We start from the raw sequence: 13,032 nt of genomic DNA on the forward strand, positions 1-13,032 counted from the left end.
GAACGTGGTATATTCACAACATGTACACAATCTCAAATATGTCCTTTACTATATACACCGACATCCCTACGGACTGATTCTATATATGTATCGGGTGGCCCAGTCGTCTAACGCGCCGCAGAGTTGCGTCCCTTGGGCAAGCCAGAAACCTATGATTGTGGGTTCGAATCCCGGTTCGCCCCGATTATGTTTCAAGGTTTGTCAGCACCATACCCGTGCTCGTGGGTTTCGCCGAAGTGGTAAACGTCTGAGACCTGCATCACTTCGGGCTTTCCTTTCACATTAAGCTGACACGCCGTGTTATAACTGGAATTATGTTAAAAGCGGCGTTAAACCCAACTCACTCACTCTATATGTATCCATGCAGACTTATTATTTGAATGTTATGCTAACAAACATACATTTTAGTCTAGACAAGTGTATATTTTATGGAAAAACTATTTGGTATTCACACTAATTAACTCATGAGAATTCCTGATTCAAATAGCTCGCTGACATCCTAGGTTCAATGGGTCAGGCTCGGTGCCGGTCATCTTTCCCCGATGACCTCGGAACTTTCTCATGATATCAATCACTGGATTGTTTTGTCCAGACTCGATCATTTACAGACCGCCGTCATATAGCGTGAATATCGCTGAGTGTGGTGTTAACAACAAACAAACTCAATGAGCGGTATTTTCTACCACCACGAATGAGTGAGTATGGTTTTACGCCGCTTATCGCAATATTCCAGCAATATCACGGCGGGGTACACCAGAAATGGCCTTTACACATTGTACCCGTGTCGAGAATCGAACCCGGGTCTTCGGCGCGACGAGCGAACGCTTCAACCACTGGGCTACCCGACCGACCTCTACGCCACGAGAAAAATATCAAGGACATGTAGCACACTTGGTAGTGCATTCGTTGAAATGGGCTTTACATCTTTGTGATGTTGGGTATATACTTCACGACACCCGCTGGCAGATCTAACAAGTTTTATTCAAACACCCCCATGTTGGTTTACTCGCCAACATTGTATGACGGACGTCATGAAAACAGTTAATGAGCACCTTCATTATCAAGGCCCTTATTTCACATACAGGGAACAATTACTTTAATAACAAGTAGACCCGTGAAGATCCGGGGTAGAATAGGTCTTCAGGAATCCATGCTTGCCGTAAAAGGCGACTATGCTTGTGGTAAGAGGTAGCTAACGGGATCGGGTGGTCAGGCTCGCTGACTTGGTTGATGCATGTCATCGTATCCCAATCGCGTGGATCGATGCTCATGATGTCTTTCATTGGATTGTCTGGCCCAGACTCGATTATTTACATCAATAAATGTTTACCAGTAAGCTCCGAACTGCGTGCAGGAAGTGGACAGATTTGGTGATAGGAGTGTTATGGTATGGGCGGGCATCTCGAACAGTGGGAGAAACGATCCCATCCAGGTGCAAGGCAATCTCACAGCGCGACGTTACTGTGATGAAATCATCAGACCTCTCGTCATTCCATTCACGAACCGTCAAAACGTCATTTACCAGCATGACAATGCTCGACCCCATACCGCAAGATTAACCACAGGTTTGTTGGCCCACAACAACATCCAGGTTCTTCCGCCCCGATTTGGCTTTGCAGGATGAGTATCAGAACATTATGTGGTTTTCACGTGTACTAGACAATACACCAACAGTTTAGCCATGGTACTTCCACAACGAACTTTAATAAATTCTGTGCTTTTTAATGAATTCTGTGATCTTTAATAAATTCTGTGATCTTTAATAAATTCTGTGATCTTTAATAAATTCTGTGATCCCTCCGCTGTATCGACCTAGTCGTTTCCTTTTGTTACGTACGCTGTCGAATGCTCGAAATCCGAACAGAAAATCAATGAAATTACCTGTTTCTGGACAAAGGTTTCACATAAACCTACAATGTGTAGATCAGTTTTTAAATGGGATAACTATATTCCTAAGACTAAATGTAAGTATAGTCTACTTGGTGTGGTACTTCAGTCGGATCAAATCCTTGATAGGCTCGGGCACTGGGAGTCTATGCACAGATGAAGACAAGGATGGGCCCAAGAGATGACGGACTCTTAGAGAGCAGAGTCGTTGAAGAGATCGAACATTCGCATATTCTAAAAATGACTGACGTAATGCACCCCCCTCACAACCCGTGAACACTGGGAGCTCAGAATCCAGAATCCATGTGAAATCTTTGGATATATTATATCCACCCTCGAAAAGCACGTTGATGATTTCGGTGCGAATGTGTGGCTCGACAATGCCACAGGCCAAATGTAACAGGCTGTCGTCAGCTCGGAGATGGTTGTCGTCTGCTCGCATGGCGACTGAATGGTCGGTTTGTTCTTTCTGATGTTTACGACACGACATTCCCGATGCCGACGTGTTAATGTCATCAGATCCATTGGTTTGAGTGGTCGATTGTGTTTTCAGTGTGATATCTCGCTGTGTGTTTGACCACGTGTTTAGGTGGTCAGTTTGGATAACTTCCACCGTTGCGTTCCCCGTTGAACACGAAGGGGACAGGTCCTGCATCAGAGGAGCGTTCCTCTGCACAATATAAGCTAGAATGACACAATCCTTTTTCAACACAGCCATGCGACAGTCTTCAAACTTAGGCACGGCTCCAAGCTCGCATAGACATTTCACATGATCGACATTATTCCTCGAAATAGCTGCCAGTAAGGGCGTGGTTCCTGTGCAAGTGACGTCATTGACGACATCAGGCGTCGTCCCCTTGACGTTTTTGCGACACATTTTCCCAAACGTCTCAACAAGATACACGAGCATATCTCTGTTGTCCCGTTTTGTATCAGCAGCATAGTGGAGAGGGGTGTGGCCCATGTCATCTCTAACGGAAACTGCATGACACTGCCTCAACAGCAGTTCAACAATGTTGATATTCCCATAATACGCTGCATAGTGCAGTGGCGTCTGGCCATGCATAAGAGCCATGCTAGGCTTGAAATCATAGTCCACCAACAACTCAAACATCATTTTATTTCCAGTTCTAGCAGCAATGAATAATGCATGTGACTGTTGTTCAACTCCCTTCAGGCAGCCAAGGCATCGTTCAACTGCTTCACAATCACCACCTGCTACACCGCGAACCAGATCACCCCTGCGTAGTCTCCTATGGCGAATGAGGGCTTCCTGTTCGCTTTCTGTGGCGCGAACAGGTTTGCGCGTCTGTGGTGAGTAATATTGACCATGTTGGTGTTGTTCACAGATCGGTTGTGGTTCCTTCTTCTGAGATGTGTCTGTGAGACCAGCCTCATCTTCATCATCGCTCGACTCTGCTGTGTGCAAAGGTAGAAGAATCTTGAAACCCTTCATAGAGCCATCGTGTTGGTGCCTACACTGCTTTTATGACAGCTTGTTTCCTTAGTCCTGAAACCATAGAGAGTGATACCTTAGTAAATAATAAAGCAACAAAACCCTTTCCATATCGAATAGAAATCTCTGCTTAAAGCAGAGTCGATTTACGATTCCGACTATATAATGAACATATGTTTATTAATCACTATCAAATAGTGATAAATGAATGACACTGACACACACACACACACACACACACACATATAGACCACATCTAGATATGACCTTAACTTTCTACTCTGTCTACTGTGTCTTATCTATACAGAATCTACATTATTAAAGTTACGCTGCCAGCCACCTCATGATATACATGTATATAAATGTTTATACACTATGAATGAAAATAATATGTAATATCTCCATATATACTCACACGCAAAAGAAACGCAAGTCGAGTATGCAGTATACATGTTATTTATTTTCAACAGTAAAGACAAGAAATACTAATAGGTCAAGATTGACAAAAAAATTGACTGAAGACAGTTTAATGGATTAAAAGGCAGATGACATAATTGTTTTTTCAAATGTTAAGGGCTTACACAGTTTCGGGTCAATACCCAAAATGTCAGTCAATACCTGGTGTGACCACCATTAGCATTGATCACTGCCACACATCTCCTGTACATTGAGTGGATCAGACGATTTGTGAAGGCCCAAGGGATCCTCCAGCTGTGCGTAGTTCATCGGCAGTTGTAGGGACTGGGCGCACATTTTGCAGACGCCTTTGAACCTCATCCCACAAGTGTTCGATGGGGTTCAGATCAGGGCTGAGGGCTGGCCACGGTAGAACACGGATGTTGTGTTGTTGCAGAAAGGCCATGGTAGCTCTGGCAACATGGGGACGAGTGTTGTCCTGCTGGAACATGTGTTGTTGATGTTGCGCAAAAAATGGAACAACGTGGGGTCTGATCACCTGGTCGATATACCGCTGAGCAGTGACGCCGTGTCCCCGACCTTGACCAATATTCAGAAAGCACATGGGTCAAAGTCTCGCATTAAGTCCAATCCCTGCCCATATCATGACGCTAGGACCACCCCATGGATCCCTTTCCACAACGTTTCTGTCAGCGAAACGATCAACTCGACGACGCCCAATTCTGACTCTTCTGTCTGCATGGGAGACACAAAAGCGACTTTCATCAGAGAAGATGACACGCCTCCACTCGCAATGACGCCAATTGCGATGACCCTGTGCCCACTGAAGTCGTGCTTGTCGATGCCTTGGATGGAGGACAGGACGACGTGCTGGTCGGCAACATCTGATGTTGTTGGAACGGAGACGTCGGATCACAGTGTCCCGGCTTATTTGTCGATTATGTGTTCCTATGGTCTGTCGAGCACTTTCACTTGCAGTTAGGAACGGATGACGCTTGTGTTGACGGGTAATCTGCTGATCTTGTAGAGGTGTGGTGACCCTAGGACGACCGCTCCGAGGAAGGTCATCTGTGGTCTGTGTAGCATTGTATCGATGCAGGAGACGGTAAGTTGTGGTTGTGTTAACGTTGAAATGACGGGCAACATCTTGAACAGACACTCCAGCTTCCAAACGTCCGATAGCCTGGTTTCTCTGAATTTGAGTTAGGCGTGGCATTGTTGACCAAGGAGTGGTAGGTCCAAGAATCGGCCCCAGTTTTATACCCACTACAGTTCGTGACAGTTCGTGCATTTTCGGTTTCGCGAGAAATGGGTGCATGATACCTATATATATTCATTGAAATGGTGCGTTTTGGCGGTTAGTTTTTTATGTTGCGTTTCTACTCGGGGCTTCCAAAATGCAACCAAAAATATTGATAACACCATCAGGCTTCACTACATGCTAAAAATCAATTTATGGTTCCTTATTTGTTACCTATTTGCTTTAAACCACTTGGGTTTCTTTTGCGTGTGAGTATATAATGTACAACATATATATCTACCTCTCATGTTTATAGTATATTTATTCCCACATAAACTAAGTGGCAAAAGAAAGTAAAGGATGGCAATTTGTAATTTTCCTAAAAACAGCGATAACTAGTGGAAAGTTGGTATTGGGAATATGACTGCCCAGGAACAGGTACCAATCAACACCTCACCCGAACGCGCCGCCTGTGACGGCACTCGTGCGGTGACAAACAAATGGTGAAACAGGTTTTCCGCCTATGGCATAAACTGCACGTGCATGGTAGTTGCATAAATTCGTTCGTCTGCAGGGTATAACCACACGTGATGAAAGCACACAAAAGAAATGCCACGACTGTCACAGGAGCAGAGAGAGAGAGAGAGAGAGAGAGAGAGAGAGAGAGAGAGCCATCGGTATGGCCGATATGGGGGCAACACAGGCCAAAATTGCCAGAAGGTTTGTTTGTACATCATTGACAGTAGCCAGGCTGATTCAACGGCGCAGGCAGACAGGGGGGACACAGGACAGGCCTAGAACCGGACGACGCCGAGTGACAACACCACTGGAAGACGGTCAGATACGGCACATTCACCTGCGAAACAGATTCGTAACGGCGACGGCGACGGCAGCAACAGCGTTGGGACATCCCATTAGCCAACGTACAGTACTACGACGACTCCGTGCTGCTGGAATCCGAGCGTATCGTTCTTTTCCGAAGATTTGGTACTGACTGCTCAATGTCGACGCCTGAGGCTGCGATGGGCGAGGCAGGTTCGACGCTGGCAAATTGAGAAATTCGCGTCGAGTGCTGTTTTCTGATGGAAGTCAGTTTAACTTGTTTCGAAGTGACGGCAGAGAACGTGTGGGGTAGCATTTTGGTACTGGTGATAGCTGTTGCAGGATATTTTTACGTATGGAACAATTTGACCACTCACCCTAGGGACTTCCCGAGCTACATGTATTTGGATTGCGATAACGTTATGTTGACATATATTAGCCAAATTGCCACAAATATGAATTTTAACGAGTCAAAGTATGGCATTTTTAATATATGTATCCATGCTCTAGCAACTTAAGTTCGTTTCAATGCGTCAAAGCGGTAATCTGACCGTGGTTGCTGTATCTCTTCACAAACGATTTCACATAACTTAATGAAAACAATATTAAAGGAAATTTTGAATAAGATTAATAAAATATATTGCAAACACAAATCCAGATATACAATGAACACGTTTTAATAAAAAGATGGTATCATAATGGTATTGAATTGCGTACTTCAGTTCGGATTTGCTGACTGGTATTTTCGGTGTTATATGTACATCTGTCAGTGTAAAACCTGAACTATAACCAAGTTAGCGGTTTATTGAAAGGCACAATAGCGAGGAAACGCTGTACTTGGGATTTGCGTTTCGTATCGTGGCGTATCGATAGATGGGCACACGTTTATCGTATATCCTATCGTGGGTCAAGTATCGCGATGCATCGGAATATCGGTGTATCGTTTCACCCTTACTAGATTATATTATAATTCACAACAAAACCTCTTCTTGTTATTTTTTTATCGATCATGGAACTCGACCTATACGTTCTTTTGCCGCCATGTTTAGATAGTTGGACCCTGCCCTTATAGGGTGTTCTGTACAAGAAAATTCTTGATTCCTGATACCTTACATAAAAGGCAGATGGGTAACTTCTTTTGTACCTTACATAAGAAATTCATCCAATTTTAACTAAATCCCATTTTAAAATGAGTAGTACCCATGATGCAAACACAATGTATTGTAAAAATAGTGATCCTGTTTCTGTCCAGTAAGGGGGCACGGTGGCCCAGTCGTCTAAGGCGCCGTGATTCGCTGTGCAGAGTTGCGTCCCTTGGGCACGCCAGAAACCTATGATTGTGGGTTCGAATCCCGGTTCGCCCCGATTATGTTTCTAGGTTTGTCAGCACCATACCCGTGCTCGTGGGTTTCACCGAAGTGGTAAACGTCTGAGGCCTGCATCCCTTCGGGCTTTCCTCCCACATTAAGCTGACACGCCCTGATATAACTGGAATACTGTTAAACCCAACTCACTCACTCTGTCCAGTAATTACATTGTTTTATTTATTATTACAATGTTGTGACAAGGCCCATCCGCTTACTGGGATAGATTACAAACATGACCATTGTTTTCAACTGTAGTTTTTTGTGTTTATAACGAAAAGTTTACACAGATGTTATAAATCGTTGATTTTATTTCGCGCGTGGCCAAAGCATGCCATAACATTTTAGCAAAGCGACGTTCCAAAACCTGAGCATATTTCTTCCCAGTAGATGGAAAAAAGATAACCCCTTTGTTGTTTGTTACATGAAAAACATTTGCCAGATATACTTATTTACCACAAAAAGAACGATTGTAAATATCATATTTACTAAGTACATTTTAATAATGTATTGAATATGCATAGTATTTTATTATGTAGGATCCATTGCAATCAACCTACTTTTTGTATAATATATTCAAGGCATTCTTTCTATGGTGATGCATAACATTCAAAAGTAAAAACAACAACAATTATTTGTTGTGGCATTATAGGTAACATCTTGACCTGAATATTTATGTAACACATCCATTGGCGTTTCCTGTATCAGTGCAACATCTGGTATATCATTATAATTATTGATATTTCTCTGGAAATGAGGGATACAATGATAAATGAAGCACAGACTCATAAACATTAAGAACTAAATTATTTGCTAAGTGAAGGGCAAGTTAGTATCTACTGGACAGTAGAATCAAAACATTATCGGCAGATTTTAAATGGCAATAAAAAGTTGTACAATGACTCTCTATGGATAATTTTTTGAAAAGTATAAAACACATTTCGAGGTCTCAATCCCTGCAATTCATTCTGTAAGACATGAAAAACTGAATTCCCTTTGGATGTCAACAGAAAACATGGGTCCAAATAGATATGCCTCTGCTTGGTATAAACATGGTCTATTTGTGTCATTAATAGGCACATGTATCAGATTGAGAACACATGAACTCCAGTAGCCCCCCCCCCCCCCCCCCCCCCCCCCCCCCCTCCTCCTCAACTCCACTATCACGCCCTCTCCTCGTCACAGCGTAGCACTTGCGTAATTTGGGATTATCTCTCCACTTAGGTTTATGTCCGGTTACAATGTATATAAACACTATCGATAATACTGAAGTGTGTCCAATATATTCCAATCGTATTCTCACCAGAGTTGGTGAGTGAGTATGGTTTTACGCCGCTGTTTGCAATATTCCAGCAATATCACGGCGGGGGACACCAGTAATGGGCTTCGAGCCCGGGTCTTCGACGTGACAAGCGAACGCTTTAACCACTAGGCTACCCGACCGACCGCATCCCCCCCCCCCCCCCCCCCCACACACACACACACACACACACACTCACACACATACACCATCACCACCAAACGTCTAGAACTCCAGAGATAAGCCTCCGGACAAAAGAAACGCCACCAAAAATATAATGGTCGTCAGTTTTCAACAAATTTGCCAAACAGCACGAACACAGTTGGAAACACATAGCTGGAATGCAACTTACCTATTCCTTGTGAACATGTGCACGTGTTACACGTGATTTGCGAGAAAAGTGAATTTACAAATGCAAAATGTGCACAAAGTTCTGGTATAAAACATGAGCAGGATTGTCCTCTCTCATCACATGAAACTCGACTAACGGCAGAGCAGAGGGAGAGAGCCATTGGTATGTTGCAAATGGGATCGACACAGGGGCACGTTGTCAGGATCATGGGCTGCTTCAAGTACACCGTCGCCTGACTTGTCACACGTCACAGGCAAACTGGCAGTACTGCAAACAGGCTGAGGAGTGGAAAACCCAAGGTCACGACCCCACAGGATGACCGGTATTTCTATCTGTGGCGTCATCACCCGCAAACAGCATTGGACATCCAGTCAGCAGGAGGAACGTTGCTAGGCGACTCCGCCTGTATGGTCTCCGTGCCTATCTACCTTTCAAGGGCATGGCGTTAACGTTTCTACACCTACGTCACAGACTGAGATGGGCCAGGACTGTACAGCAGTGGCAGCAGAGGAATTGACGAAGAGTGTTCTTCAGCGACGAGAGTAGGTGCCAGCTTTCAAGTCTTATGGGCGAGTTCAAATCTACCGACGACGTGGTGAACCGACCAAGAAGTGGGGTCTCATGGAGGTGGTAGTGTCATGGTCTGGGGTAGTATCTGCGGGGACCAGACGACAGATCTGGTCACCATCGACGGAAATCTCACTGCACGTCGTTACATTGATGAGGTTTTGCGGCCCGTGGTACTGCCTTTCCTGCAACGACACCCACGGACGCCGTTTCAGCAGGACAACGCCACCCCTCACACAGCTCGAGTCACTAGCGATTTTCTGAACGCCAACAACGTGACCGTATTACAGTGGCTAGGCTAGCCAGGTCAACGGACCTATCGCCCAGATTCGGACGCAGGATTCGGAAACGTCAACAGCCGCCATTAACGTGGGATGCCTTGGCAATTGCCCTGCAGGAAGATGGCATAGGATCCCTAATCGGGTGTCAGGAGACTCGTGTACTCAGTTCGACGTCGTATGAGGGCCTGCATCGTTGCTGGAGGGGGTCACATTCGATACTGAGCCATGTGTGTAGCACGGGACTTTAAAAGAGATCGACGTCGATTCTGCGGTTGTGATCGAATACTGGACAGTGAACCCAGCGTGATAAACGTGTCTGCAGAACTTTAAGTGCATGGTTTTTTATATTGTTATTTTCAAATACCGTTTATGAATAATTGTTTTTTTTATAATAAATAATAAATTTTGCGTCTGTTTTGTTTTAGACCAGAAAATTGTTTGGCGGCGTTTCTTATGCATGTGAGTTTATGTGTAAATAATACTATCATAATGCATAATTTTAAAAACTTATGGAAACAGTTGATGCGTGGTCGTTTTTATTTACGTTATTTCAAACCTGTACCAACTGACCACATAGAATAACATTCATTCCGTTATGTTTCAGCACCGTTTGGAAAACAAGGAAATTCGTCATTTTATGAGCATAGTACGTTCCTCACATTTGGCACATAAAGGTATAGTACCACATGCCAATATCATTTCCCCTATGTGATGTCGCCTTGGGGCACAGAATCCAACAATTCCCAAAATACATTTTTCCAAACATGAGAGAGTGAGTTGGGTTTAACGCGGCTTTTAACATTATTCCAGTTATATCGCGGCGTGTCAGCTTAATGTGGGAGGAAAGCCCGAAGTGATGCAGGTCTCAGGCGTTTACAATTCGATGAAACCCACGAGCACGGGTATGGTGCTGACAAACCTACAAACATAATCGGGGCGAACCGGGATTCGAACCCACAATCATAGGTTTCTGGCGTGCAAGGGACGCAACTCTGCATAGCGAATCGCGACGCCTTAGACGACTGGGCCACCCGCGCCCCCTTCAAACACGAAGGGGCACATGTATATGCAATTTCATGTTGTGAATGCTATGCACAAGAAGCGAAATCATTTGAACAACCTTCCACACTCTCATGCACGGAAGCCTGAATGAAATGAGTTATGTCACCGCAAAGGGCACCAGATACGTCAACGTGCATAAAATATAACTTGAAAACGTGTCAGATGAAACTATAACTATTTACCTGTTTGAGGTAAATCTTTTCGAGGTAAATATCCGGTACAGTCTCCATTGGGTGCCTGGTCAGAAATGCGACGATCTGTGTCAAGCTTCTTTCCACAGAGAGCAAAGGTGAAAGGTCATGTATTTATATTTCAACAGCTGCCTGACCTTGTCACCTCCCCTGTTATACAATACATGGAGCACGCCTCATTGTGTCAGTACGAACAGAGAAAAAACCTATGAAATCAGTATCTTTGATCGTCATGTTGTTGAAATATAAACGTCGACATGCACACACACAGCATTAGCTAGAACTGCGTATTCTGGTTTGAAGTATATGGTGTCTTCATGTTGACTGCATGTACACAAATCCACCCGTCGGTCAACACAGGTGATGTCCCTAATGTACACAACCAGTTGTCCGGGTAGCATGCCTCAGATAGTCAGGTGAGATGAAATTGGGTTTAACGTCGCGTCCAAGATTATTGCACTTATATAGCGACGTGCATGCACGTGTGTGTGTGTGTGTCTGCTTGTACTAGTCCGGACTAATGCCGATTTATAGTGCTAGCTCACTGAGATACCATGCCGCAGTTTAACATGAATACGCCACTCAGACACGGTATACTGACTCCGAGCCGACCAGTCCTTGTTTTAGCCCCTTAATGCTGAGCGCCAGACAGGGTAACAACAAGTACCATCTTTCAACGTCTTTTGGTATGACGCGGCCGGGGATCGAACCCCGGACCTTCCACTCTCCGGGCGGACGCTCTACCACTAGACCACGGAGGCGGTCCCTCAGATAGTGAGAGTGATCTAAACGTGTTGCTGGAAACTGTACATACTTGGTGCGTCACAAACAAGATAAATCAAGATGAATCGAAATTGGTCCATTTTAGAGGGAAATCTACACCTAGAAACAGATACAATTGTGGTGAGACGGAGCTAGAGATAAGTAACTGCTACAATTACCTGGGAGTTTTATTAACATAGCATTTAGGTTACAATAAAATGGCGAAGTCAGCAACTGAGTCAGCTGGTAGAGTGCTTGGACTCTTGAATTTCCAAATTTAAATCTCTTGGATGCATGCCCTTTAATGTCTTAAGCAAACTATATGACACAATGGTCTGGTCAGTTTTGGACAGCGGGTCATCTATATGGGGTATGACTGTACATTCTTGCGGGAAAGTAATGAAGCACAGACCTTTTCGCTTCTATCAAGGCCTAGGTAAATATGCACCCAATTTAGCTATCAACCGTGATGTTGGGTGGGCAGCCCCCGAAATGTGACAATGGGTTGGTGCCATCTTCACCCAATACACAGGAGTATGTGAAAGTCAGTAATCACAGCTGTTCATATCTGACAGACAAAGGTATTTCTTATTCTGAAACTACTTACTTAAATTGCAGCATATCACGATCCAGAAATGACGGATTAATGGCCAATCACTACTTTTTTAGTGTTGCTGCCATAGTTAAACTTAGATTTGAACTGACAAAGTCAATAATGTCTAATTCCATTTCTTGTCAAAGTGTTTATGTCTATTTTGTTGACAGGTTATTAAACACAGGCCAAGTTTGGTATGTAGTCATATTAATCACTCTGGTGTGGGCCAATGTCACATGATAATTCTCACATGTCATCAGTTTGTAAGTGAATTCTTGTAACTTCGTCTTTCCGTGTCATTCAGTATTAATCATCCTTAATTCACCAAGACTTGAAGACACTGGAGAACAACTAGTTAGTACGTGACAAAGGCCATTGTGGTGGAAAACACTGGAAACATCTCAGCTGATGTTGATGCATACTTATCTTATACAATTGTTAGCTTGTGTTTGTTGTTTAACGCCGCACTCAGCAATATACCAGCTATATGACGGCGGTCAGTAAATAATCGCGTCAGGACCAGACAATCCAGTGATTGCCATCATGAGCATCGTCCACGCAAATTGGATACAATGGCATTAACCAAGTCAGCGAGCCTGACCATCCGATCCCGTTAGTTTCCTCTTGCGACAAACATAGTCGCCTTTTACGGCAAGTATGGGTTCCTGAAGACGCCTTCTACCCCGGATCTTCACGGGTCCAAAACAAAATGTGAACGTGCAGATCTACAATGTTC

General features: G+C 44.2%; 1 protein-coding gene across 2 annotated transcripts; it reads right to left on the reverse strand.

Annotated features, from left to right (window-relative positions):
• Nucleotides 1-1,201: 1,201 nt before the first annotated feature.
• LOC124151963 (ankyrin-2-like) lies at nt 1,202-11,020 on the reverse strand. 2 transcript variants are annotated; one of them, XM_046524672.2, is made up of 2 exons: nt 10,931-11,020; nt 1,202-3,397 (listed from the first exon to the last, which is right to left on the reverse strand). In XM_046524672.2, the coding sequence occupies exon 2, from the start codon at nt 3,341-3,343 to the stop codon at nt 1,976-1,978; it is 1,368 nt and encodes a 455-aa protein (XP_046380628.2). In that variant the 5' UTR covers nt 3,344-3,397; nt 10,931-11,020; the 3' UTR covers nt 1,202-1,975. The 2 variants fall into 2 exon arrangements, with proteins under 2 accessions (XP_046380628.2, XP_046380629.2); XM_046524673.2 differs by lacking the exon at nt 10,931-11,020 and adding an exon at nt 7,218-7,249.
• Nucleotides 11,021-13,032: the final 2,012 nt, after the last annotated feature.

This window comes from Haliotis rufescens, unplaced genomic scaffold (assembly GCF_023055435.1).
Source record: "Haliotis rufescens isolate VD_foot unplaced genomic scaffold, xgHalRufe1.0.p SCAF_10, whole genome shotgun sequence".
In the NCBI taxonomy this organism is placed as follows: domain Eukaryota; kingdom Metazoa; phylum Mollusca; class Gastropoda; order Lepetellida; family Haliotidae; genus Haliotis; species Haliotis rufescens.

Bases quoted from the DNA above. Each gene is read 5' to 3' on its own strand.
- LOC124151963 (XM_046524672.2), bottom strand. From the start codon at position 3,343: ATGAAGGGTTTCAAGATTCTTCTACCTTTGCACACAGCAGAGTCGAGC.